General features: G+C 41.9%; 3 protein-coding genes and 1 long non-coding RNA gene across 10 annotated transcripts in view; all 4 read left to right on the forward strand.

Moving 5' to 3' along the window:
- Positions 1 to 2,254, forward strand: part of LOC111954280 (tyrosine-protein kinase Fyn) — a 72,993-nt gene extending 70,739 nt beyond the window's left edge. For all 4 annotated transcript variants that reach the window (XM_070435796.1, XM_023973877.3, XM_023973879.3 and 1 more), the window contains one exon: positions 464 to 2,254. In XM_070435796.1, coding sequence (XP_070291897.1) covers positions 464 to 672 — 209 coding nt within the window. In that variant the 3' untranslated portion in view covers positions 673 to 2,254. The remainder of the gene's footprint in view (positions 1 to 463) is intronic.
- Positions 1 to 26,682, forward strand: part of LOC111954145 (DNA polymerase zeta catalytic subunit) — a 160,210-nt gene that overhangs the window by 29,254 nt on the left and 104,274 nt on the right. Inside the window, 1 exon segment of the mRNA XM_023973645.3 lies at positions 24,397 to 24,960. Coding sequence (XP_023829413.1) covers positions 24,822 to 24,960 — 139 coding nt within the window. The 5' untranslated portion in view covers positions 24,397 to 24,821.
- LOC111954080 (probable G-protein coupled receptor 139) lies at positions 5,994 to 7,228 on the forward strand. Its single transcript, XM_023973577.1, has 2 exons — positions 5,994 to 6,066; positions 6,219 to 7,228. Exons 1-2 carry the CDS (start codon positions 5,994 to 5,996, stop codon positions 7,226 to 7,228), a joined length of 1,083 nt encoding a protein of 360 aa, XP_023829345.1.
- LOC111954478 (uncharacterized) lies at positions 9,217 to 18,430 on the forward strand. Of its 4 annotated transcripts, XR_011474380.1 has the most exons (10): positions 9,217 to 9,321; positions 9,769 to 9,807; positions 9,991 to 10,514; positions 12,239 to 12,316; positions 12,604 to 12,748; positions 12,927 to 13,600; positions 13,703 to 13,796; positions 15,746 to 16,178; positions 17,751 to 17,825; positions 17,990 to 18,430. It is a non-coding gene; the product is annotated as an uncharacterized lncRNA (long non-coding RNA). The 4 variants fall into 4 exon arrangements; XR_002875984.1 differs by lacking the exon at positions 15,746 to 16,178; XR_002875985.1 differs by lacking the exon at positions 15,746 to 16,178 and having other exon boundaries at positions 9,772 to 9,807.

A 26,682-nucleotide genomic window follows, 5' to 3' on the forward strand; every position in this document is an offset into this window, starting at 1 on the left:
GAGAGAGGGAGGGAGAATGGGCACGAGGGGAGGGCTTGCACGCTATGGATGCCAAGCTGGAGCTAAGGGAATAATAGCATCATCCTAACAGATGTCTTAGCAGCTTTTGAGGCCCTTTCTCCGGACTCTTCTTGTTGATGCAGAGGCTACATCTCTTAGCTCGTCAAAAACAGATAGTAAGCCATTCACACATCCCCAGGTTGTAAAACGTGTAACCCATGTGTTACATAAATGCTTTTCCAGGTCCAGATGTTGCCTTAAGATCAGCATCTCTGAGGTTTAAAGCTCAATGTATCTGTCATTAAGGTCATTCATTAGAGGTCAAAACTGATGTCTTTCATTGAACTGTCTTATCGGTTACTTTAAAAACCTCTGCTGTAGTTACTGAACTTATCTCTATCTCTTTTCCTGTGTGTGTCTGTGTGTGTGTGTGTCTGTGTTTGTCCGGCACGCGTGTGTGTAGGGATGAACAACCGGGAGGTGCTGGAGCAGGTGGAGCGAGGCTACAGGATGCCCTGTCCCCAGGACTGCCCCATCTCCCTCCACGAGCTCATGGTGCAGTGCTGGAAGAAGGACGCCGAGGAGAGGCCCACCTTCGAGTACCTGCAGGCCTTCTTGGAGGACTACTTCACGGCCACGGAGCCACAGTACCAGCCAGGGGACAACCTCTAAACGCTGGGCTCTGGGCTAGGAACAGGACTGGACTGAACCGTAGCTCTCTGGAGCCCCACCAGGGACCTGTACATCTTCCTCAACTTAACAGAGCATCTTGTCTCAACTCTCCTCACTCTCCGTGGCTGACCCTAAGACTCAACAGACTGGATACCAGAGGTTTTGTGTGTGAGGGAGAGGGGGGTTTGATCTAGCTGGGGCTGGGTTAAATAGGTTGGGCGTGGATGAGTTATGAAGGAGGGAGAGAGGGGGAAGGAAGGGAGATTTGGGTGTGGTTGGGTTTGTGATGATGCAATGAAATGCCTGTATTCAATGTAAATACGAACAGCTTGTTTGCTTAACTTTTGGGCTTTATTTTGTTGGTTTGTTTGTTTGACATATTTTCTCCAGCACAATAATGATGATGACGATGATAATAAAGAAATTATGACCATTTCAAAAGTGCACCATGAGACCAATATCTCAAGATATCTGGTCTCTTCCAATCCAGATTCTCTTCCAATCCAGATTCTCTTCCAATCCAGATTCTACAGGACATTCCTTTCTTTGCAAAGTCATCTGTTTTACCGACTTCAGGCTAGCATGACAAAGTAGTCCGTTTTTTTTAGCAATGCTTCTTATGAAGTAAGTTTGATATGATTCATCAATGTGAGATAGCTTTGTCCTCCTCATAATAATAGATGTTGGGCTAATGCTGTAACAAAGTTATTTTACAAATAATGTATGTTACATTTTGTAATTACAGCCAAACGTGTAATAATTATACTTTGAACATATCTCTTCTTGCTTACCAGATTTTAAGAAAAGTAAATAACGGGACAAAATCTGTCTTTCCAGGTATTATTTAGTGTGTACTGGAAGGGCATACAGTTTATTTAAGAAGAGAAAGATGTATGTCTACATTTAATGGTCATATTTCAACTTGTATACAGAGTTCSATTTTAACAGCCATTCCAAGGCATCCATCTCATAGACCTTGTTTCCTCCATGATGTGTAGCCATGTACTGGGAAGTCTTAGTGGGYAACGTCTCTTCCTCCCTCTGTGAACAGTGACATGTCTCCATTCACCTGCACCTCAATACTCATGTCCCACCCTAGGTCTGTCTGTATGCAGCACAGCACCACCAGTAGGATCCTTTCTCAGATCCTTTCTGGACCACTTCCTTTGGATTACTTTACCTTTTTATGTTTAAACTGACGTGGATATTTTAAGTCTTGTGTCTTCTGTTTCCGAGTATGTTTTATTTAACCTTAATTGCTAGATCTTTGAGGAATGGGTTGTACTGTATCTTCAAGGGGAATGTTGAAAGACACTGGTGAAGCATCCAGCTGTAAAGCTTGACCTTGTTTAGTCTCAATGTAGTATTTGTTCTTATCTTAAGACGGTTAAAGTGATAATCGGGATCTGTTTAAGATTGAACCCCATCATTGTTTTACAGTTTTACAGCTTAATGGTTTTAAAAGTGTCAGTAACCTTCCTAGTTTATTTCTTCCATTTTCCATTTTTTTACATTTCTGTTTTGTTAATTCAGTGACTTGGCATTTGAAATTCAAAAAGAACAATAAACATTTTACACTCTTTCCAAGACACTTATTTTATTTTTATGGAATTGCTGCTTCTATACGTTGTCTGTTGTGTGTGTCTGAACATTGTAATCCACTAGGCCTGTCCATCTCTGCCTTCATGACCACCTGGTGTTGCTACAGGGTGAAAAATAAAAGAAGACTTTTGAAGAAGACTCTCTAGCCCTGTTTATACCTGTCGTTAACATGCATCCTTCAGGACAAAGGACGCATGTTAGAACCAGGTATAAACAGGGCTTCTCTCCATCTCTCTCACTTGCTCTCTTTTTGTCTCACTCTCTCATGCTAGCAGAGTAACAGACAGACTGGACCTTTGACAGCTGTGGTTCTCTAGCCCCATAGCTGTATGATGAGCGGGCCAGCGGCCAGCTGGTCACCTGAAGAGGTGCTAAATGACTGGTACATGAACTCAGGGCAGGCCTGCAGCGGGTTGAGGCACCAGTGCCAGGTAGATACAGGGGAACACTATGGCCAGACACGCATACACACATAGTCTGCAGCTCAGGCAATCAGTAGTGACACACCTCACACCTCATCATGTAGCTCATCAACTCCATTGGTAAAGGTTGCTTAGGGACAGCTCAGCTATGACAGGCTCACACATCAGAGTCAAATACACAGCTTTCTAGCTCAGTGTTTAGTCATATAATCACTACCAGCAGCAGCATCAGTACTGTTGTTTGTTCTCCGTTATTTGATTTCTGAATCAATGTTTATGGGACGAGTCGTGATGGCTGATAAGCTGCAGGACATGTGTCTGTTATCAGGCGAGAGTCACTGCACAATCTCTGTAATATAAAAAGCATTATGTTAGCTGGCAAGTGTGGAACATTATTCACTTTTTTTCTGTCCGGGTTCTACAGTAATCTTGAACAAGACCAGTCTGATTGTAAGTGTTATTTTTCTGTTAAAAACCTCTTGGCGCACAGATCCCTTTAGCGGGATAATTTTCGGCAACATCCGCTGAATTGCAGAGCGCCAAATTCAAATTAAATTACAAAAGATATTTAATTTTCATGAAATCACAAGTGCAATACACCAAAACACAGCTTAACCTGTTGTTAATCCAACCGTCGTGTCAGATTTCAAAAATACTTTACGGTGAAAGCAAACCATGCGATTCTGTGAGGACAGCTCTCAGCAGACAAAACATTACAAACAGCTAGCAGCAAAGTAGATTAGTCACGAAGGTCAGAAAAACAATAAAATGAATCGCTTACCTTTGATCTTCGTATGTTTGCACTCACGAGACTCCCAGTTACACAAAAAAAATTGTTTTGTTCGATAAAGATTCTCTTTATATGCAAAAACCTCATTTGGTTGGCGTGTTTTGTTCAGAAATCCACAGGCTCGTGCGGTCACGACGGGCAGACGAAAACTCCAAATAGTATCCGTAAAGTTCGTAGAAACATGTGAAATGTTTTTTATAATCAATCCTCAGGTTGTTTTTACAATAAATAATCGATAATATTTCAACCGGACGGTAGCCTTTTCAATAGAAGAGAGAAAGAAAAGGTCTCGCTCCTGGCGCGAGCGCAAATCTGAGGACATCTGGCTATCCACTGACGCGATGTGATCATTCACGCTCATTTTACAGAATAAAAGCCTGAAACTATGTCTAAAGACTGTTCACACTTTGTGTAAGCCATAGGGAAAGGAATCTGGTTGATATCCCTTTAAATGGAGGATAGGCTTGCAATGGAAAAGAGTAGTTTCACTAAACAGCACTTCCTGGTTGGATTTTCCTCAGGTTTTCGCCTGCAATATCAGTTATGTTATACTCACAGACAATATTTTGACAGTTTTGGAAACTTTAGAGTGTTTTCTATCCTAATCTGCCAATTATATGCATATTCTAGCTTCTGAGCCTGAGAAATATCCAGTTTACTTTTATCCAAACTCTCTCTCCAAACTCCAAATTCTGCCCCCTAGCTTCAAGAGGTTATTAAGACCACAAGAGGGAGTCTTTTCCGTGTGTGGGTGTGTTACTGGCGGGTTGTACTGAGCTCAGAGACATAAGAGGAAGCGAGGCACCTCACTCAGCTGTCTATTCCCCCAAAATTGTGGGGGGGGTTCAATTAAAGTCAATGAACTAAGATCAGACCCAACTGCTATTGCACTGGTGACTATGGGAGACATTCAGACACACCCAGTTAAGTAGACCGGAACAGGCTATTGTTTTTCAATGGTAAACAGCCTGAGTGAAATATCTTCATTTATTCACCAACAGCTGCCATGATTGGTAACTTCATTGATGAATCATGGTGACTTGTAATACATCTGCTTGGATACATCACAATAACAATATCTCAATCAATACTTCATTTGTTATAAGGACATTATAGGCATCTTATTCTAGGGCAAATGATACCATTTTGGTTATCATGGCCTGGATCTCACAGATCAATATAAACCCTACAGAGGTCTGTCCTACACTGTGCAGCTCTGTCTGTCCACCTGTGCTTCAGGTGACGTGACACCTGTAGATGAGGCCTCCTTCCTGTATGTAGATTTGCCCAGAGAGAGAGGGAGAGAGATAGGGAAGCTTTATATGACCTGCAGCTGGTTCACTTGGTCCTCATCATCACCTAATACTATTGGACTGGACTGGACTGGACTGCCAACACTGTGGATCTCTACTCTACCAGCAGGCCTGCCCCTCTGTGTAAGTAACCTGTACTAACACTTTATTGTTAAAGTATGCGCTTACATTGATGGGATTATTGTAGACAAGTGCATGTTTTGGGGGGGGTTTGTAAATGTGTTTTTATTTTATTGATAAAATATTGGAATCTAAACTCTCAGTTGTGTTATGTTTACCATACAGTTCTCCGTTTGTTTTATCCACTTAGAAAGGTATGTAATGGTACAGCAAGTAGATTCTAGCACTTAGTCATGCAGTTGGCAGTATCATGATATTTTTTTGTATAGGCTACAAGAGATTTACTTGTGCTTAAAGTCTATGACATTCCAAGTGTTCTGCTGAAAAAATATATATATTTCCAATGATTTGACTTTGCTATATGGGCATCCGGGTATAAAATGGAAAGTGATGATATTGCTATATTGACACAGGTGGAATTGCCTTTTCTGTTTCCCAGTTCCAAGAAAACCACAGATATATGATAACAGCACAAATTCACCCTCATCTGCATGTCTCCTGGTCAATGTCAATACATTACCACAGAGTCATTTAGGCACTTATAGAAGCCCTTCAAGGTCATAGGGGGTCGTCATGTTGTACTCTGCTATTCTGTAGAGACTTGTCAGATGACTTGTCAGATGAGATATTTGCATGTTTCAGGCAGTAAAATATCCTTTGCTGTTGTTGACATAGCTATCGTGTTAGTCATCATCAGTTTCACAATATTTCACACTGAATCAAATGCTGTCCGTACGTTAATCCTTGCCTTGAGATGTATGGAATCTTTTCAAATGTGATCATGAAGTCTGACGAATCTGTTTGAGTGCTTCCTTTTCTCATTGAAATTTACCCTTAGAATCTCGTCAACAAATAGCCAGCCCCAATCATAATATATCCATAAAGGCCTAGTAAAAACCAAAGTGTTTTGGGGGGAGAAATATGTAACCCTTCTCGGTCCTTCTCCACATATTGTTTAGTAMACTGTGCTCATCTCTGTACCAATAATGTCCTCCCATCCAGCTAACCTTAATGGGTTTATTGCAGGCATTACCATATCTGCTATTGCCTGGTGCTGAGGAGGAGGACGGAAACATGGAGGGGGACAGTGGCTTCATCACTGTTCAGAAGGTCTATTACCCTTTGCTGTGCATTCTGGGGATCCCAGGTGTGTGAATCTTTTATCTTGTTTGTGTTGTTTCCTAAATCTATTTGTGTCTGTGTGATGTTCAAAACTTGTTTTCATGAATTATTGTGAGATCAATTGACAAGGAAATGTCACAACTCAAAACGGATGCCATTCTATTTCTTATTCCTCAGCCAATCTTTTCACGTTCTACGTGATCTGCTTCCGGAAGTGTGGAATGTCTGACACGGCCATCATCTACCTGAGCTGCTTGGCCATCGTGGACACCTTCTACCTGGTGTGGGTCATCCTGCTGGACCTGACGCTCACCTTCTGGCAGCTGCAGCCTTTCTGGCACTCCCACCCGGCCTGCGGCATCATGGCCTTCCTGCAGTACGGCTCCCTATACAGCTCCTCCTGGATCGTGGTGGTGTTTACCATCGAACGCTACCTGGTCCTCAGCAGCACGTCCGCCAAGCAGCACTTCTCCCAGGCCAAGGTTACTAGGCTGACCTGTGTGTCTATCATCCTGGTCTCCCACCTGGCCTCCGTGCCCATGGGCTGGATCAACGTGGTGACGCCGAAGAATTTCACCATAGAGGGGAAGAATGTGACTCTGCCCTGGTGTCACTACAGGGGCCATATCTATTCTACTGTCCTGGTGTGGATCACTACGTTCCTCTCCGGTGGCATCCCCATCATCCTGGTCATCATCTTCAACTCGCTGATCGGCCACCACCTGACCCGTGCCAGAAAGATGTTTACCAAGGAGGAGCGGCGGGTCATGCGGGGGGGGAGCACCAAGGGCATGGTGCGGAGGACCATCTTCCTGCTGGGCACAGTGTCTGTGACCTTCGTGGTGCTCAGCCTGCCACGCTTCGTCACCTACTGCATCCTGCGCACCAAGTACAACCACGACTGGTTCGACCGGAACGACTACCGCATTCCCATCAACTTGATTAGTGACCTGGCCAACATGCTGCAGAACCTCAACTCCAGCACCAACTTTCTGCTCTACTGCATGGTGAGCCGGCGCTTCCGCCAGGAGCTGCTCCACACTCTCACCTGCAAGTCCAAGGCCCGAGAGTTGGGCTCCTTCCTCACCCAGACCACAATGAAGGTGTTCTCTCTGGTGGACCATAAAGTACCGCCGACCAGAGACCCCATCACTGTAGTCCTCACCAACCTCAAACAGACCCAGTAGAGAGGAGGAGAATGGGGGGGAAAGGACAATGATGTGTATAAACCCTGGATGACTGACAGGAGGCACTGTATTGAAGCCACCGCACAGCCATCTTGGAACTTCTCCTCCATTGTAAAAAAAGATTTTGGAAGCTATAGAAATGCAATGTCGACATTCGTTTTTGACACGTTTACCGTATTACCGACACCTTAATGCATACTTTTAAATTATGTTATGTGAGCTAAACATAAAAATATATTTCTTTAAATTCCTATAAAGTTGTTTTTTTTAGAGAGTACTAATGTTACCGTCCCCACTACAACAACAAAAAATACTTAAATACATATAATTTTGTCCTTGAACCATTGAATTGAAATACTGTAGAATTCCATTCATTCCTATGGATGACTGCTCCTACTGGGGAGTGACAATATGGCCGATGGCCGACCAGTGACTTCAAAGCCTTTCAATGGCCAATACATAGTATTAGCAGTCCAGGGTTTATATACCTCATTAGGAAAGGAGGGGGGAACGGAGGACGTGGGGACTGGACTACTTTTGAATATGAACAACTTTTAGAATTGCTTGTTTTCTTTACTGGATACCCGTTTCTATAGTTGTTGGTTTGAATGTTTGTATTTTATTGTAAGTTTGAAGGATCGTTCTGTGTTGTTATAAACTATGTTTGAATAGTGTTTGTTGGCCTACATGGACTTTTTTCTAAACAAAGAAAACTCAACTTGTAAAACAACATTTGAATTTATACTATCGTGGAAATTCTTACACAGGGACACTCCAAGTCAATCTTAAATGAATCATTGTTTATTGTCAGTGCGCTGGAGAGGTTCCAACCAACTCAATGCACCATAGTACGTCATTCAGGAGCTCAGACCCAGCAGTTGTCTTACATACGGCTATACACAGACAAGTTGTATTTGCATGATTTAGCATAATTAATTCATCTTTACCGTTTTGTTTCATTCATGTGACAGACCAATACTGGTTCATAACATGTGACGGACCAATACCTCACGAGTCTTCTTGTAACGTCAGGAGAATGATGGGTGTGGAGTCAGGCGCAGAGAGCAGAAGTTTCACGGGGAAAAATGCTTTAATGTCCACAGTAAACAGGAACAGGTACAAAAATGGGTGAAGCCAAAACACAGGCGCAAACACAACCCAAAGACCACTGTTACATAAACCGGACAGCGAAAACCCAAAATCAACAATACACCTCCTACGTACAATAACAACAAGCCCGCACACACACAAGCGGGCTAAACGAACTTAAATAGTACCCACCCCAAAAACCCAACAAGGAACAGGTGAAACCAATTAGACAAAAACAAACGAAAAGGAAAAAGGGATCGGTGGCAGCTAGTAGACCGGCGACGACGACCGCCGAGCGCCACCCGAACAGGAAGGGGAGCCACCTTCGGTGATATTCGTGACACTTCTTCTCTCTAAGCTATATATTTTGTTTGTTCTCAAAACAAGGTCTGGGCGTACTGCCAAATTGCAGCTACTGATAGTGAGGATTTGTACAGGTAGCCACTTGCATGAACACAGACATTGGTTTATAGAACAGCACATGAATAGAACTCAGAAATTAGTTATAAGAAAAGCACAAACATTAAAATTCTCATTACAATACCAAACCGTGTAGGCTATTTTATATCCATTCGTGTGGATGTTAAAAGCGTGTTCACTTTAATGGGCRGTATACTTTCCATTAACCAAGTGCCTTCATATCTGTGGGTATGTTTTCACTATCTCATTCCACAAGTATCATCATTTATCAGTTCAAACTACAAGGTTCATCATGACTGGTTACAGAATTCCTGCTCTGTTTGGAGAACAACCTGATTGGCAGACGTGAACTGCATGACCCACATTATTTGCATAAATTGTGCAAAAGGAACTTCGCTGCTTTGCATAAGCTGATCTCTTCTTCAAACATAAATAGTGGGAATGTTTGCTGTTCGCCTCATAGCAGATTTGCATGTAGAGGGAGCCAGGGAATACACAGCTCTGACACAGATAGGTGTGTAAAGTTCAGTGGGGCTGGGATCAGGTTTAACTGTTAAACGTGACTGTAAATGGCACACTTTGCTGTAAGTTTTAACTTATTTTCATTGTTTGAAGTCGGGAGAATGTAGTAGACGATTAGTTTTTTTATTACTCATTCACAGACACCATGCAGGAAGGTTTACAGTAGTTGCTTGAAAGAATGACAAAGTTCACTTTCTAGGAGCATTGGTTTGACTGGTTATAATCGTATGTATTATAGTGACTCTTTATCACCAAAGGACTGCTTTGAAAGTTCTGTATAAGTGAAGTGCTTTACATCGATCTAGAATGATAGCTATAGATCACTGCTATCTGTTTCACTCTAAAACAGTTTGTTTCACTTGTGAATACAAGGTTTCTGAAAAGTGTTGCCAGGAGTGTCATGTCATGCTGCTATCCACATAGTTCATATTATATTCCTGTAATACTATGTTTATTCCTGTAATACCACGTTTATTCCTGTAATACCGCGTTTGTTTCAATTTCACAAGAAGTCTATTACTCCTGAGAGAAGAATGGACTCTATCACGGTATGGAATTGCCAACTACACTAAGGGAAACACTACTACACTACAGGAAACACTACTACACTTAACAGACAGAAAAGTTAACCTTAGACTTCACTAAACTCACTCCTAGTTATAACAAATAGTTTCATCCCTTCTTCTAAATGGCTTAAGCTGAATAACAACCTCTCTTTTTATTTTTGTCAGATTCCTGTTGTCACAGAAGCATTCCTTTGGGGACAGATGAGTCTATGACATTATCAACCCTGGACCTTTGACCTGAGGGCCAAAGGAAGAGGGCTGGTTCGCCCCTGAGGTGACTGTCAATGACGTAGGCCAGGTGGACGACCCCAAGGACCCCTGGAGAAGCCCAGTGGAGGACCCTCAGGGTCAGCCTCCACCCCCGCCCAGAGCCCCTTCCCTGCCTGGGCCACATCATCAAGACATGTCCCCCCACACCCCTGATCGCCTGATGAAAGACCCCCATCCTGACAACCTCAGGTTACACCCCTAGTGAGAAAAGGCTCAGTGGACTGAGGATGAGGACTTCTCTTTATCTGGGCTTCTCCAGCGGGAAGTGGAGGGCTTCGCTGGTCCTTCTAGCTGGCCACGACCTTGGGACTGTTCCCTTAAAGCAGTAAAACACGTAGAAGCCCCTCTTCCTCTCACGTCTGACTTAAACAACATCCACTGTGTCCCTCCAAGTCACCAAGCACACATGCCTCCTCAGTGTAAGTAACATGATGTACTGTATATGACTACAGTATTCATAGAATGGCCAAAAGTTTTGAGAATGACACAAATATTACTTTTCACAAAGTCTGCTGCCTCAGTTTGTATGATGGCAATTTGCATATACTCCAGAATGTTATGAAGAGTGATCAGATTAATTGCAAAGTCCCTCTTTGCCATGCAAATGAACTTAATCCACCAAAAACATTTCCACTGCATTTCAGCCCTGCCACAAAAAGACCAGCTGACATTATGTCAGTGATTCTCTCGTTAACGCAGGTGTGAGTGTTGACCATAGTTTCCTGCAAGGAAACACGGGCCGTCATCATTGCTTTGCACGAAAAGGGCTTCACAGGCAAGGATATTGCTGCCAGTAAGATTGCACCTAAATCAACCATTTATCGGATCATCAAGAACTTCAAGGAGASCGGTTCAATTGTTGTGAAGAAGGCTTCAGGGCGCCCAAGAAATTTCAGCAAGTGCCAGGACCGTCTCCTAAAGTTGATTCAGCTGCGGGATCGAGGCACCACCAGTACAGAGCTTGCTCAGGATTAGCAGCAGGCAGGTGTGAGTGCATCTGCACGCACAGTGAGGCGAAGACTTTTGGAGGATGGCCTGGTGTCAAGAAGGGCAGCAAAGAAGCCACTTCTCTCCAGGAAAAACATCAGGGACAGACTGATATTCTGCAAAAGGTACAGGGATTGGACTGCTGAGGACTGGGTTAAAGTCATTCTTTCTGATTAATCCCCTTTCCGATTGTTTGGGGCATCCGGAAAAAAGCTTGTCTGGAGAAGACAAGGTGAGCGCTACCATCAGTCCTGTGTCATGCCAACAGTAAAGCATCCTGAGACCATTCATGTGTGGGGTTGCTTCTCAGCCAAGGGAGTGGGCTCACTCACAATTTTGCCTAAGAACACAGCCATGAATAAAGAATGGTACCAACACATCCTCTGAGAGCAACTTCTCCCAACCATCCAGGAACCGTTTGGTGACGAACAATGCCTTTTCCAGCATGATGGAGCACCTTGCCATAACGGAAAAGTGATAACTAAGTGGCTCGGGGAACAAAACATCGATATTTTGGGTCCATGGCCAGGAAACTCCCCAGACGTTAATCCCATTGAGAACTTGTGGTCAATCCTCAAGAGGCGGGTGGACAAACAAAACCCCACAAATTCTGACAAATTCCAAGCATTGATTATGCAAGAATGGGCTGCTATCAGTCAGGATGTGGCCCAGAAGTTCATTGACAGCATGCCAGGGCGGATTGCAGAGGTCTTGAAAAAGAAGGGTCAACACTGCAAATATTGACTCTTTGCATCAACTTCATGTAATTCTCAATAAAAGCCTTTGAAACTTATAAAATGCTTGTAATTCTACTTCAGTATTCCATAGTAACATCTGACAAAAATATCTAAAGACACTGAGGCAGCAGAATTTGTGAAAATTAATATTTGTGTCATTCTCAAAACTTTTGGCCACGACTGTAGATACATACATGAAATGCATGATACTGAATGTCTATGACAGTAGCTGGGTCGTTCCACAACTAGAGTTCCTCTTGCATCCCTGTAATGTTTTAAGTAGCCTGTTAAAACCCTGTTATATTAAATTATATTATAATAAATCAGATTTTTTATATGAAGAAACACTGTTACTTTAATTGGCATTTTTCTTAATTTGACTTCTTGAGATGGAAAAACTCRTTTTTTTTAAAATCTAGAGTGTTATGAACATGTGCTCTTTATGACAGAATATAAACATTTATGTATGGAACGACTCAGCTATATAACATTTGCTGGTAAGTTGGTTAAGTTTTTGTTTATGATGTTGTATATGTTACTGTCTGAGATTTAGCCTGGATGATCCACATTCTATAATTCACATAGGCTGTGTTTACACATGCAGCCTAATTCTAATCTTCTGCCCAATTATTGGCAAAGAGCTGATCTGATTGTTCAAAAGCCCAATTAGTGGAGAAAGATAAGAATTGGGCTGCCTGTGTAAACGCAGCTGAAGTAATGGCTTTGATTTGGAGCCCATCCAAGACAGGATGTTAAAATCATGTCTTCTCACATCACTCGACAGGCCCAGATCCGGTGCACAGCAGGTGTCAGAGACGGTACACATGTCAGCAGCCCATAAATCAAACGTGTCTCCTCTATAATCATCATTATAACCATCTTCACCCTACAGAACCTCAGCAGGACCCTCGCCAGTGCCCACTGTCCTGGTACACTAAACATTCCTACACTGGGCTAACATCAGATTGTATTATTAGCCTATATATTAGCATTGTTATAGTCAACTAGCAAATGTTTCTTAACTTTTGGGGGTTTTGTGGGGCTCCAAACCCTGCTGCTGAGCATTAGAATATAAATTCAACTCTTCTACACKTTTTCCCTCTCTAGGACTCCCACGGCTCAAACAGACTATATGGACAAGAAGCTCTAAAAGCCTCCAGTCTAAATCTTCCTCAGTGTGTTGCCCCTCACAGACAGGTGATGAGGGAGGTCAGTGTGGTGCCCTCCTACCCAGCGACCCCTGGCCAACCAGATGGGGGAGGAACAGCTACACAGGAACTGAGGAAGACCATCAGTCTATCCGAGGAGTGTAGTAATTACGTATCAATGTCCATCCCTCAGCATAACCAAGATCATTCATTTTTAGACATTAAAGATGATTGTTCATTAAACAGTGGACTTTCGGTGAATCAGAAGTCATTGTGTCACCCTATGATTTGGCTTTTAAGAATTCAATATTAGTACTTATAACATCCTCAAAAACGTGCTGTAAATATTTGTCTGAGCACAATTAGCGTCCATATGGTACAGTGCTTTGTTTGATCGCAGGAAATGTGTTCATTACATATTCTGTGGACACAGCCAGTGAGATCTTTACCTTTGTGAAGTTTCTGACAGATCAGGGCTTTAAACCAGCTGCAAGTTTTCCATTTTATTTTATTCACCCACTCTTTGAAATACTACTATTCAAACATACTTCCTCTCTCTGGCAGATTGACATCTTTGATAGCACGGTTAGAAGAATGGACATCAACAAGTGGACGGACAGCTATTTAAAGGATGTAAGTCTAAGCTGTCAGCATTTTTAGGACATCAATTGGACCTATCTAATTACGAAACTATACATAAAACAACTGAACTGACTAGGAAGTGCCGTGTTGCAGAAGTCAGTGGTGATCATCGTGGTCATCAGTCCCAAGTCAAGGCAGACGTGGAAAGAGATGGAGAGGATGAGCATGGTCTCCACACAAGGTTCAGGTAGACACTTACATGTACAGTGGGGAGAACAAGTATTTGATACACTGCCGATTTTGCAGGTTTTCCTACTTACAAAGCATGTAGAGGTCTGTAATTTTTATCATAGGTACACTTCAACTGTGAGAGACGGAATCTAAAACAAAAATCCAGAAAATCACATTGTATGATTTTTAAGTAATTAATTTGCATTTTATTGCATGACATAAGTATTTGATCACCTACCAACCAGTAAGAAGTTCCGGCTCTCACAGACCTGTTAGTTTTTCTTTAAGAAGCCCTCCTGTTCTCCACTCATTACCTGATTAACTGCACCTGTTTGAACTCGTTACCTGTATAAAAAACACCTGTCCACACACTCAATCAAACAGACTCCAACCTCTCCACAATGGCCAAGACCAGAGAGCTGTATAAGGACATCAGGGATAAAAATGTAGACATGCAACAGGCTGGGATGGGCTACAGGACAATAGGCAAGCAGCTTGGTGAGAAGGCCACAACTGTTGGCGCAATTATTAGAAAATGGAAGAAGTTCAAGATGACGGTCAATCACCCTCGGTCTGGGGCTGCATGCAAGATCTCACCTCGTGGGGCATCAATGATCATGAGGAAGGTGAGTTATCAGCCCAGAACTACACGGCAGGACCTGGTCAATGACCTGAAGATAGCTGGGACCACAGTCCCAAAGAAAACCATTAGTAACACACTACACCGTCATGGATTAAAATCCTGCAGCGCACGCAAGGTCCACCTGCTCAAGCCAGCGCATGTCCAGGCCCGTCTGAAGTTTGCCAATGACCATCTGGATGATCCAGAGGAGGAATGGGAGCAGGTCATGTGGTCTGATGAGACAAAAATAGAGCTTTTTGGTCTAAACTCCACTCGCCGTGTTTGGGAGAAGAAGAAGGATGAGTACAACCCCAAGAACACCATCCCAACCGTGAAGCATGGAGGTGGAAACATCATTCTTTGGGGATGCTTTTCTGCAAAGGTACAGGATGACTGCACCGTATTGAGGGGAGGATGGATGGGGCCATGTATCGCGAGATCTTGGCCAACAACCTCCTTCCCTCAGTAAGAGTATTGAAGATGGGTCGTGGCTGGGTCTTCCAGCATGACAACGACCCGAAACACACAGCCAGGGCAACTAAGGAGTGGCGCCGTAAGAAGCATCTCAAGGTCCTGGAGTGGCCTAGCCAGTCTCCAGACCTGAACCCAATAGAAAATCCTTGGAGGGAGCTGAAAGTCCGTATAGCCCCGCGACAGCCCCGAAACCTGAAGGATCTGGAGAAGATCTGTATGGAGGAGTGGGCCAAAATCCCTGCTGCAGTGTGTGCAAACCTGGTCAAGAACTACAGGAAACGTATGATCTCTGTAATTGCAAACAAAGGTTTCTGTACCAAATATTAAGWTCTGCTTTTCTGATGTATCAAATACTTATGTCATGCAATAAAATGCAAATTAATTACTTAAAAATCATACAATGTGATTTTCTGGATTTTTGTTTTAGATTCCGTCTCTCATAGTTGAAGTGTACCCATGATAGAAATTACAGACCTCTACATGCTTTGTAAGTAGGAAAACCTGCAAAATCGGCAGTGTATCAAATACTTGTTCTCCCCACTGTACCTGTACGAATATATCAGATACATGTGTGTAGCTACAGAAGTTTTTGGATTATGGAGTCTCAAGACTAGGACTGTAGAAGGAAACTGTTGTACCATTTGTAAACATACATAAAGCTCGCATACAGTAAATGTTCATACACTGCTCAAATATTGTGCTTGTAGTTTCCTCCCTGTGGTTAGTCGGGGTCAATAAACCCTCAGTGTCCACCTCCCTGGTTACACACAGAATAGGCCAATGAAGTAACAGCTCCTGGGGCTGAAAAACAAAGCTGTTCATCTCAGTAAACCTATAATCACAACTGCCTGTTGCACTCATTCCTCCAGGTTCAACCTGTCACTGTGCCAAAACAGCGACTTGTCAGTGAAGAGCACTTTTTGCCAGTCCTGTCTGGTCCAGCAACGGTGGGTTTGTGCCCATAGGCAACGTTGTTGCCATTGATGTCTGGTGAGAACCTGCCTAACAACAGGCCTACAAGCCCTTAGTCCAGCCTCTCTCAGCCTATTGCGGACAGTCTGAGCACTGATGGAGGAATTGTGCGTTCCTGGTGTAACTCGGGCAGTTGTTGCCATCCTGTACCTGTCCCACAGGTGTGATGTTTGGATGTACCGATCTTATGCAGATGTTGTTACACGTGGTCTGCCACTACGAGGACGAACAGCTGTCCATCCTGTCTCCCTGTAGCCTCCTTGCAGCATGCCTAAGGCACATTCACGCAGATGAGCAGGCACCCTGGGCATCTTTCTTTTGTTTTTCAGAGTCAGTAGAAAAGCCTCTTTTGTGTCCTAAGTCTTTATAACTGTGACCTTAATTGCCTACCGTCTGTAAGCTGTTAGTGTCTTAACGACCGTTCCACAGGTACATGTTCATTAATTGTTTATGGTTCATTGAACAAGCATGGGAAACAGTGTTTAAACCCTTTACAATGAAGATCTATGAAGTTATTTGGATTTTTCGAATTATCTTTGAAAGACAGGGTCCTGAAAAAAGGGATGTTTAAAAAGTGTTAAACAAATCAAAATACTGTATATTTTATATATTTCTTCAAATAGACACCCTTTGCCCCGTAGACAGCTTTGCACACGCTTGGCATTCTCTCTAACCAGCTTGATGAGGTAGTCACCTGGAATGTGTTTCATTTAACAGGTGTGCCTTCTTAAAAGTTCATTTGTGGAATTTATTTCCTTCTTAATGCGTTTGAGCCAATCATTTGTGTTGTGACAAGGTAGGGGGGTATACAGAAGATAGCCCTATTTGGTAAAAGACCAAGTCCATAGTATGGCAAGAATAGCTCAAATAAGCAAAGAGAAATGACAGTCCATCATTACTTTAAGACATGAAGGTCAGTCAATACGAAACATTTCAATAACTTTGAAAGTTTGTTCAAGTGCAGTCACAAACACCATCAAGAGCGATGATGAAGTCCGCTCTCATGAGGACCACCACAAGAATGTAAGACCCAGAGTTACCTCTGCTGCAGAGGATAAGTTCATTAGAGTTACCAGCCTCAGAAATTGCAGCCCAAATAAATGCTTCACAGAGTTCAAGTAACAGACACATCTCAACATCAACTGTTCAGAGGAGACTGTGTGAATCAGGCCTTTATGGTCGAATTGCTGCAAAGAAACCATTACTAAAGTACACCAATAATAAGAAGAGACTTGTTTGGGCCAAGAAACACGAGCAATGGACATTAGACCGGTGGAAATTTGTCCTTTGGTCTGGAGTCGAAATTGGAGATTTTTGGTTCCAACCACCGTGTCTTTGTGAGACGCGGTGTGGGTGAACGGATGATCTCTGCATGTGTATTTCCCACCGTAAAGCATGGAGGAAGTGTTATGGTGTAGGGGTGCTTTGCTGGTGACAATGTCTGTGACTTATTTAGAATTCAAGGCATACTTAACCAGCATGGTTACCACAGCATTCAGCAGTGATAATCCATCACATCTGGTTGAAAAGCATTCCAGGTGAAGCTGGTTGAGAGAATGCCAAGCGTGTGCAAAGCTGTCATCAAGGCAAAGGGTGGCTATTTGAAGAATCTCAAATATAAAATATATTTTGATTTAACACTTTTTTTGGTTACTACATGATTCCATATGTGTTATTTCATAGTTTTGATGTCTTCACTATTAATCTACAATATAGAAAATAGTAAAAATAAAGAAAAACCCTTGATTGAGTAGGTGTTCTAAAACTTTTGACCAGTAGTGTATACCCTAGTCATCTATACAGTGTGTATAGTTTCTGTATTGTATACATTTAATATGCCATGAAGAGAAATCATAACAGCGTTAGGTGTTTTTCTTTGATCATCACCTTTTCTCATTTCAGATCCAGAATGAGTTCATCCAACAGCGCTGCCTTCATTTAAGACTGGTACCGGTATTGTTTCCCACCTCTATGAAGGTGAGTGGATAACCAGATTTCCCATTCACTGGGTTAGGCTATACTGTTGTTATATTCTCCAGAGTGTAATGCTCATCCCATCACTGTCTTCCAGAGACATGTTAATACTGTTGTTATATTCTCCAGAGTGTAATGATTCTGCCTATCCTATTTTTCTCCTACAGAGATATGTCCCTGCCTGGCTTCAGAGCACCAGGATATACCACTGGCCCCAGGATACCCAAGACCTACTTCTCCGTCTGCTATTAGAGGAACGCTACATTGGCCCGGCCCCCTCTGGGGAAAGAGCTGACCCTCTCCGTATGACACCTCTGACATCTCTGAGAACTGCTGAAGACACATTGTGTTGTGGTGCTTCATAGATTTCAATGTTTATATGGACATTTAGTAAAGGCTTTTWAAAAAATGTTTACTGAAATTGTGTGGGTGTAAGTGGTGTATCTCAGCACTACTCTTAAATAGCCACAAGGTGGCAGTATTTACTTTCTAATGTTTCAAGTCCTAGACATGTGGTGGTAATGGGTTACTCCTGACATTGTGTGGCGACTGTGGTCCTAATAATATGTGATATGAAGAAGTATTCAATTAATAAATGAAAGTAATAATAGCCTGTAGACTGTGAGGTTGTTGAATTGCCATACTAAACATTTTTACATTGTAGCCTATACTACATAGTTACTACGGTATTACCCAGTACAACATCAAGGTCTCACATTTTTGTGGGTAATACCAGATAAGTAGAACATGGTGTACAGGTGGTTTTAGTGCCCCCTATTCATTGTTGATTTAAGATCCACAGAGGGGCCACAGGAAGAGCCGTCACTGAAACATTAATCTTCTCCAACATATGGAGGGGCTGGGGTTCACACATGTTCTTCTCTTTACACTTCAATGTATTGTGTCTGTGGTGGTTTCATCATCCTTTGATTAGCCAAGCAAAACTATTTTCTGTCGATAATGACAATCATACTTCACTGTAAATAACAAAGAATTCAAATGTTAGGTACTGTATTTTTATGTATTATTGGAGACATACAGTGCCCTCCGTAATTATTGGGACAGTGAAGAATTTTGTCTTATTTTGGCTCTGTACTCCAGCACTTTGGATTTTAAATGATACAATGACTACGAGGTTAAAGTGCAGACTGTCAGCTTTCATTTGAGGGTATTTTCATATCGTATTCATATTTCATATTCATATTTTCCATATCGAGTGAGACGTTTAAAAATTACACCACTTTTGTACGTGGTTCTCCAATGTAGGGGTCCAAAGGATAGGGGACAAATTCACTTGTGTACTAAAGTAGTCTAAAGTTTAGTATTTTGTCCCATACTCCTAGCACACAATGATTAATTACATCAAGCTTGTGACTCTACAAACTTGTTGGTTGGATTTGCTGTTTGTTTTTGGTKGTGTTTCAGATTATTTTGTGCCCAATAGAAATGAATGGTAAATAATGTATTGTGTCATTTTGGAGTCACTTTTATTGTAAATAAGAATAGAATATGTTTCTAAACACTTCTACATTAATGTGGACGGTACCATGATTCCGGATAGTCCTGAGAAAGGTACAGACGAACAAATATCATACATCATACCTCCCCCCCAAAAATGCTAACCTCCAGTTATTGTAATGGTGAGAAGTTAGCATGTATGATATTTGTTTACGATATTTGTGCGTCTGTAACTATCCGTAATAATGGTAGCATCCACATTAATGTAGAAGTGTTTAGAAATATATTMTATTCTTATTTACAATAAAAGTGACTCCAAAATGACACAATACATTATTTGCCATTCATTTCTATTGGGCWAAACATTATCTGTACAAAAAGTGCKGTAMTTTCTAAARGTCTCACTCGATATGGATGAAAATAGCCTCAAATTAAAGCTGACAGTCTGCACTTTAACCTCAGTCATTGTATCATTTAAAATCCAAAGTGCTGGAGTACAGAGATAAAACAACAAAACATCTGTCACTGTCCCAAAAATTGCAGAGGGCACTGTATTATCATTTCTGCTATTCTCAAAAGAAAGCCAGCCATCTATTCTATCAGCCTAATGCATTTGTTAACCATGAGGGCTTAGTATACACTCAGGCTTTTCCTGCACCCATAGCACTTGCACCACACTAGACCAAGCCTGATCTGACAAACCCAAAGCAACCAAAGGGGTTGGGGAAGGGGGAGATGGGATTGTCTCCTGCAGGTGGCTTGGTGTGTGGAACTGAGCCTGTCAACTTATCAGTGACCACATTTACATGTCCAAAGTATTCCGTATAGTAGCTCATATCCCACTTAAGGTCTTATTTGGGATAAGCTGTTTACATGCACCTTTGATATCCTGCTCATGAGTATCCCTGTATCCATTAATAAACAGAATATTCCTCATTTAAGTTCTATGGGTTAAATGGAATAGAAACTGAAATATTGCACTGAATGTAGGCCTATAACCTCTCACATGTGGAGTAATATAATTTTAACTCCTGTAGAATAATACAACACATGTTAATTTTGGTTCAGGAACAGGAGTGGAGAAATATGATTTCTTTCTTTCTAGCATCTCTTCAGAAGCTGGATGTGGAGGTCCTGGGCTGGTGTGGTTACACGTGGTCTGCGGTTGTGAGGCCAGGTGGACATACTGCCAAATTCTCTCAAAAACAACGTTGGAGGCAACTTATGGTAGAGATATTAACATTAAATTCTCTGGCAACAGCTCTGTTGGACATTCCTGCAGTTAGCATGCCAATTGCACACTCCCTCAACTTGAGACATCTTTGGCATTGTGTTGTGTGACAAAACTGCACATTTTAAAGTGGCCTTTCATTGTCCCCAGCACAAGGTGCACCTGTGTAATGAGCATTCTGTTTAATCAGCTTCTTGATATGGCACACATCAGGTGGATGGATTATCTTGGCAAACGAGAAATGCTCAGTAACAAGGATGSAAACAAATTTGTGCACAAACTTTGAGAGAAATAAGATTTTTGTGCATATGGAAAATTTCTGTGATGTTTAATTTCAACTCATGAAACATGGAACCAATACTTTACATGTTGCGTTTATATTTTTGTTCAGTGTAGATTACTAATACATTCATTCTATTGATGTAAGACATTATTCTGGTGAGCACTTTACTTAGTCTTCTGTGGCTAAGTTATGACAGAAGCTGCATGTGTCAAACTATAGTTGACAAACAAATCGCATACCAAATGTTGGAAATTATAAGCAGAAACTTAATTTAAATTATAGTAAATTAGTTATAGTAGGTTAAATTATTATGGTGTCAAACTCTGCAGGTAGCCTACTTTTTGAAGTGATTTGTTTGACAATCAGATGAAAACATCATCACACAACACCAATTATATGTGAAACTGAGCCTGCGTAGACTGCAAAAACAACAGTAAATGGCATAAGATTTTTTCATGCCACAGTATCCCGTCTTAGATCGGCATACCCCAGGCATCATATCCGGGGATCTCATAACCAGGCTACAAGATTTTTCGGGTTATTGTTAACGGGATATGATGTTTATATGCGTCAACTCAAAAACAGAATACTTGAGTATCCCGAATAATAACGGGACATTAGTGTGCATGTAAACTAGGTCAGTGAGGTGACTGCTTGATTAACATGGGCAAACTGGTCTGTGCCTCCAGATAACAAGGCGAAATTCTCCAACCATCAACAAGGAGAAAAGTCACTTCACCAAACTATTGCTTTCATTCCTACAGAGTTGTGTGTGAACTGGTGTATGTGAATACTTACCTGGACATCTCGAGTGTAGTGAGTTCTGGGCTATCCCAGATTGTGATGCATAGACATACCTTTCAGCAGAAGACCGCTATTAAACGGACTCACCTCATTTTCACCTGCACTGATTGGTTTCCAGAGAAAGGGCTGAAGCCCACTCAAGGTCAGAGCACACTTCGTGTGACAGATGCTCCCACTCCATCCAGATGAAATGTTAATGAAACATTCTTCATCATCAGGGAGCCATTGAGTGTGACTGTGTCCCCAGTGTGAGCCGGGGTTTATGGGCCTTTCAGTTTATTATGGAAATCTATATGGAATTATATTAAAGGGCAACTCCACCACTTTTCAAACTAATTGTCATTATCTCCAGCACAACCCCAGTGTCAACATATGTGAAATCGGCACATTTCTACATTTGAAGAAAAAAATATGAAGTTAAAAAGTTCTACCTACTGACATCATCAAAAGTGTTGTTTTTTTTTAAACAATGATTTTCACACACTATGAGATTCAAGGTAACATGTGGAGCAAGAAAATACCCTCCCCTGGATAGAAACTCATTGCAGGTTTTGAAAATCACAGTTCTCTCGCTTTTATACTACCCTGGGATGTCACAGAGACCTTTCTTCTTATCTTTTTAACCACGGATCATAGAAACACGCTGTTTTCAAATATGTAGACACTGGTTTGGTGCTGGAGATAATGAATATGAGGTTGAAAAATGGTGGAATTGCCCTTTAACCAATGTGAAGTTTAAAAAATCTGACAGGAAAGTAGAAAGAAAGTACCAAAAATATGGCTGTAATTATAAAAAAGGCCTTATTCTTTAAGCAGTAGTGACAAATATTGGTGTGTGCCACAATATTGTGTGGACTGACTGAAAGGTCTTGAGGAATGTAGAACCATGTTATGATCTGTTTTTCTATGTAGTCTAACATACGGTCTTATGGTAAGTAAATCATTTAGGGGGACAGTAACACAATTAAATACATTTGGATGTAGGAATTATAGGGACAAAATTTGACACATTTATCAAAATATGGTCATTGTACTGTAGGCTACTAATGTACTGTAGTAAGGAACTTCTAGAAGTGCTCAACATACACCACTAGGAAGTGTGTAAGAGCCAATTACAGCAAGGCAAACTTTACAGTAATCCAGTCTTGCAAAAAGGTCTCGCCCATAGAGAATGATAGAGGCCTCCAGTGGCCAAAAGGCCATAGACATTCAAACCAGTAGGTAGCACTGACGTCATCCATATATTCCTAAGGCAATTTTCCTGTCCTGCTAAGCGTTCTAAATGTAACGAGTACTTTTGAGTGTCAGGGAAAATGTATGGAGTAAAAAGTACATAATTTTCTTTAGGAATGTAGTGAAGTAAAAGTAAAAGTTGTCAAAAATATAAATAGTAAAGTACAGATAACCCAAAAAACTACTTAAGTACTATTTTCAAGTATTTTTACTTAAGTACTTTACACCACTGAGGGCGCGAGCCTCCTCGTAACCTGCCGGCCCGTGATTGTTCTGTGTCAGCACGTGGTCCTGTTTGACAACAAATGTAGTAGTCAGAATGGATCACTATTTAATTAAATAACCTTGATTTGTAGCAAACKTGAAAATAATTCACCGTGGGGATCAAACTTGATCATAATAAACTAATTGTGTTTGGCCGTTCTGGCGATGGTAATTTACATAGGCTTTCTAGGGCAGACCAGGGCTTTTGGCACCGCTAGGTTGCTACGCAGTAGCCGATCAGCAGAGCTCGTGACTTCACCCCCCAGACCGGACACTGGGGGCCTGGTATTAGCATGGGCCACACCATTGAGGGCTTCCACCATTTTAATGTAGTCAACTGGGTGGAACTTCCAACTTCATTGGCTGGTCCCTCCTGGTGACCCTGTTGGAGTCATGTCCAATCGGGTCATCAGGAGAGATCATCCAATCGTGAAGAAGAAAATGTACTACTTTAAAATGGAGATTGTCTAAATGGCGATGCCAAGGCTGTCACAGATACAAAGATGAGTCCTCAATCTATCTCTATGTTCTAGACAGTCTGCAGAACGCAAACCTCCTTCTGGGTTCGGCAATTTGAGCCTGCGGGTGGTGTTTTTTTTGTTCAATACGTGCTAGTTATTTCCTGTAAATGTTTAATTGCGAAAGTGGTTGCAGTCGAAATCAGGCAATTTCAAGTACATTTTGTAATCGTTTATCATTGAATTGCGCAATTTCTATGTTTAGTTTATCTTTTAGATCAGTGGAGCAGTATAATTATTGTAGGGTGTTATTAACAGTCAATATTCGCAAAATGTCCCCAAAAAAGTTGACGCTTTAATATATATTTTTTGAGGAATAATAAGATTTGGCCTGTCATACCCATGTCCCGCCCAAAGATTTTTTAAACCAATTAAAAAGCTCACTTTCACGTGCTCGCTTGTAAATGGACCAATGGAAAACGCGGTGGTTCTACGAACACAATTGGGGACTGGATCTTGACTCCTCTGACTGGCCGGTGTTGTTGGAAATGCGGCAGTAGCTATCAGTAGATGCAAACACTAGGGGAGGAATGGCGTTGCTTAGGTTTGTTTAGTGAAGAGTGTTGTGATCATATTACAGAGAAGGGCAAACCTTGTCCGCTGTGCCACATTGGAAGCCACTAACTGCAATAACTGCCACAGAATTGTATTTGCAAGCAAAGCTAAATACTTGCATTAACATCTGCCTCAGCAGGAGAGTAACTCAACGATTCCCAATTTTTCAGAATGGATATGCCGTAGCACCTGGACTCCGCGAGTGGGAACAAAGTGGTTTATGTTTAGCTGGCGAGCTAGTTTGTTAGATAACTATGGCACGTCTCATGGAAGCCCACACTTGTCCTGATTTTCAAGTGGACGGATAGCGGCTACTAGTTTCAGCATTCTAAATTCTGAGACGAGTGTAGTAGCTATGTCAATAGTAACTGAATCACGGGGCACCTCCATTAGCTGTAGCGTGGCCTCAACAGCTGCAAGTCGGATTACTCACCAGAGTTCATAGCTTGCAAGCTAGCTGGAAAATGGGGCAGCTCCGCCTCGATAAACAAACTCTTTGGTTTATTGCTATGTGTAACTAAAAAGGATTGTTTGGATCATTCGTCGGTTCTTACATTGTGCAAAACAATGTATTCTCCTTCTGGTCCTAGATGATGCCACAGTGTGTGTCCCATGCGCGCTCCGAATAGTTCATTGTATCTAGCACAGCAGTCATGTTTGCCGTCCGTATCGTTACCGCTGACTACTACCTTACAAGTCCTCTCAAAGACTTGGACGTCATTTATAACGAATTCAGAGAAAGTGACGTGAAGAAAGTACCAGTGGTTCGGATTTTCGGGGCAACTCCAATAGGTATGTTCATATGGTTTTTAATCAATGACAATGGTCATCTGCAGCATGGTACAGTACCGCCAMGCGGTGCACGGATGTAACACATTTGCAACATCACAAAACCAACCCTATTCAAACATATGAAATGAGTTGTAATAAGAAGACAGACGCTGCCATATGAAAGATGTTTAGTGAGGTGACACATCGTAATAAACCATGCACCACCCGCAGCTGTTTGCAGCATGCACGCGATGCATGGTTGCTTTGTTTTCTATCTCGAGCTCCACAGGGCGGTGGACAGACCTCTACATCAGTATTCGGCACATAACCCACTTTACTATACCGTTAATAAAATATTTTATGCAGTCTCGTTTCTGTGCCCAACAACCTGTGGAGTGGTGCCACAGCAACGTTGGAATCACAACATGACAAAGTTGCCACAATGGAGGTGTGACTGTCTGACTTAACTGGCTGCAGTAGTCATGTCTAGATGGGATACAGCTTTTGGCAAATTGACGCCAAAAGTAGATTTTTTTGTTGTATAAAGTAGATTTTTTTGTTGTATTTTAGCTAACCCTTTTCCTAACCTTAAATTAAATATCCTAACCTGCTGCATAAATTCTAAACCCGGTACGAAAAGTCAATTTTGACAAGCTGCATTCCTTCTAGAGAAAATAGTGCAGTTTTAAAGAAGAGCTTGCTGCAAAAATACAAATTTTTCCTTAGGGTGGAATTTATACATGATATCTGAGTGAGAGTGACTAAGAAAATCAATGGATGCACCAGGGATCAATGAAATGTAAATCTGGGAGGGTTTTTTGTCAGGTGAATGCCTTAATACAGTAATTCGACCATGATTGCTTCAAGTTTGGGTTGTGGCCGCTAGATTAATTTACCAATCTAAAGAATGTTAGCTGACATGGGCTAATTAATTGACTGTCAGTGACTGACATAAGAGAGAAACTGTCTTTGGAAATTGACCTGCAGCCCTACAAAAAGGGGGCCCTGGGCCGCATGCCCATCCCTGTTCTAGACAAATCCACTGGCTGCAGCACTTACTGTGGTTGATTTCAAGCCGACTATGGAGGACGGGCATGCCACCTGCTTTGCTTTCTAGTGGTTGTGTATTGTAATCGCAGACCACACAAGGAAATATTTTCAGTAGTAATTCCCTTCATTCACTGCACAGCAGCATAACCTACTGTTTTTGGTCCTTTTTGTATTTACTGTRGGCTGTGTGGATATTCACAACAGGCTTTGATGTAGGACTGGCATCTGAGAGAATAAATGGGATTGTGGGTCAGGGTGTCAATCTAATTTGGTCAGCTAGCCCCAGAGTTTTGCATGTGGTCACATCTGCATTGTAAAGGCGGCAGCTCTAACAGCTTATCACACACTTATCATATCATCTCTCAGATAATGTCCCAGTCCCCCTCACTGACCAGTTTCCTCACAGCTCTGTAGTGTAACAAGTTGCAGTGGTTTTGGTTCACCAATGGCATGTAGACTGCTGTTGCCACTGATTCCCTTGTCAGTGATTTATGTTGTGTTTCATAATCTGAATAATGTTGTTTTCGACCCTCCAGACGATTAGTCAACATGAGGTCACACTGAGGCAAGCACAGACAGCCGTCATTTCACACACAATCTTGTAGCTTTGTATTCTTCTGCAATGTTCTTGAGTCATTGTTACCTCCAGGTGTTGTGGGGCTATGGGTTTTAATAACAATACACCAAGGCATT

Source organism: Salvelinus sp. IW2-2015, linkage group LG28 (assembly GCF_002910315.2).
Source record: "Salvelinus sp. IW2-2015 linkage group LG28, ASM291031v2, whole genome shotgun sequence".
Classification (NCBI taxonomy): domain Eukaryota; kingdom Metazoa; phylum Chordata; class Actinopteri; order Salmoniformes; family Salmonidae; genus Salvelinus; species Salvelinus sp. IW2-2015.

What these genes read in the sequence shown, in the direction of transcription:
- LOC111954080 (XM_023973577.1), top strand. Translation starts at nt 5,994, where the DNA reads ATGGAGGGGGACAGTGGCTTCATCACTGTTCAGAAGGTCTATTACCCT. An exon ending in GTGCATTCTGGGGATCCCAG is followed by an intron (nt 6,067 to 6,218) that starts GTGTGTGAATCT and finishes CTTATTCCTCAG; the next exon opens with CCAATCTTTTCACGTTCTAC.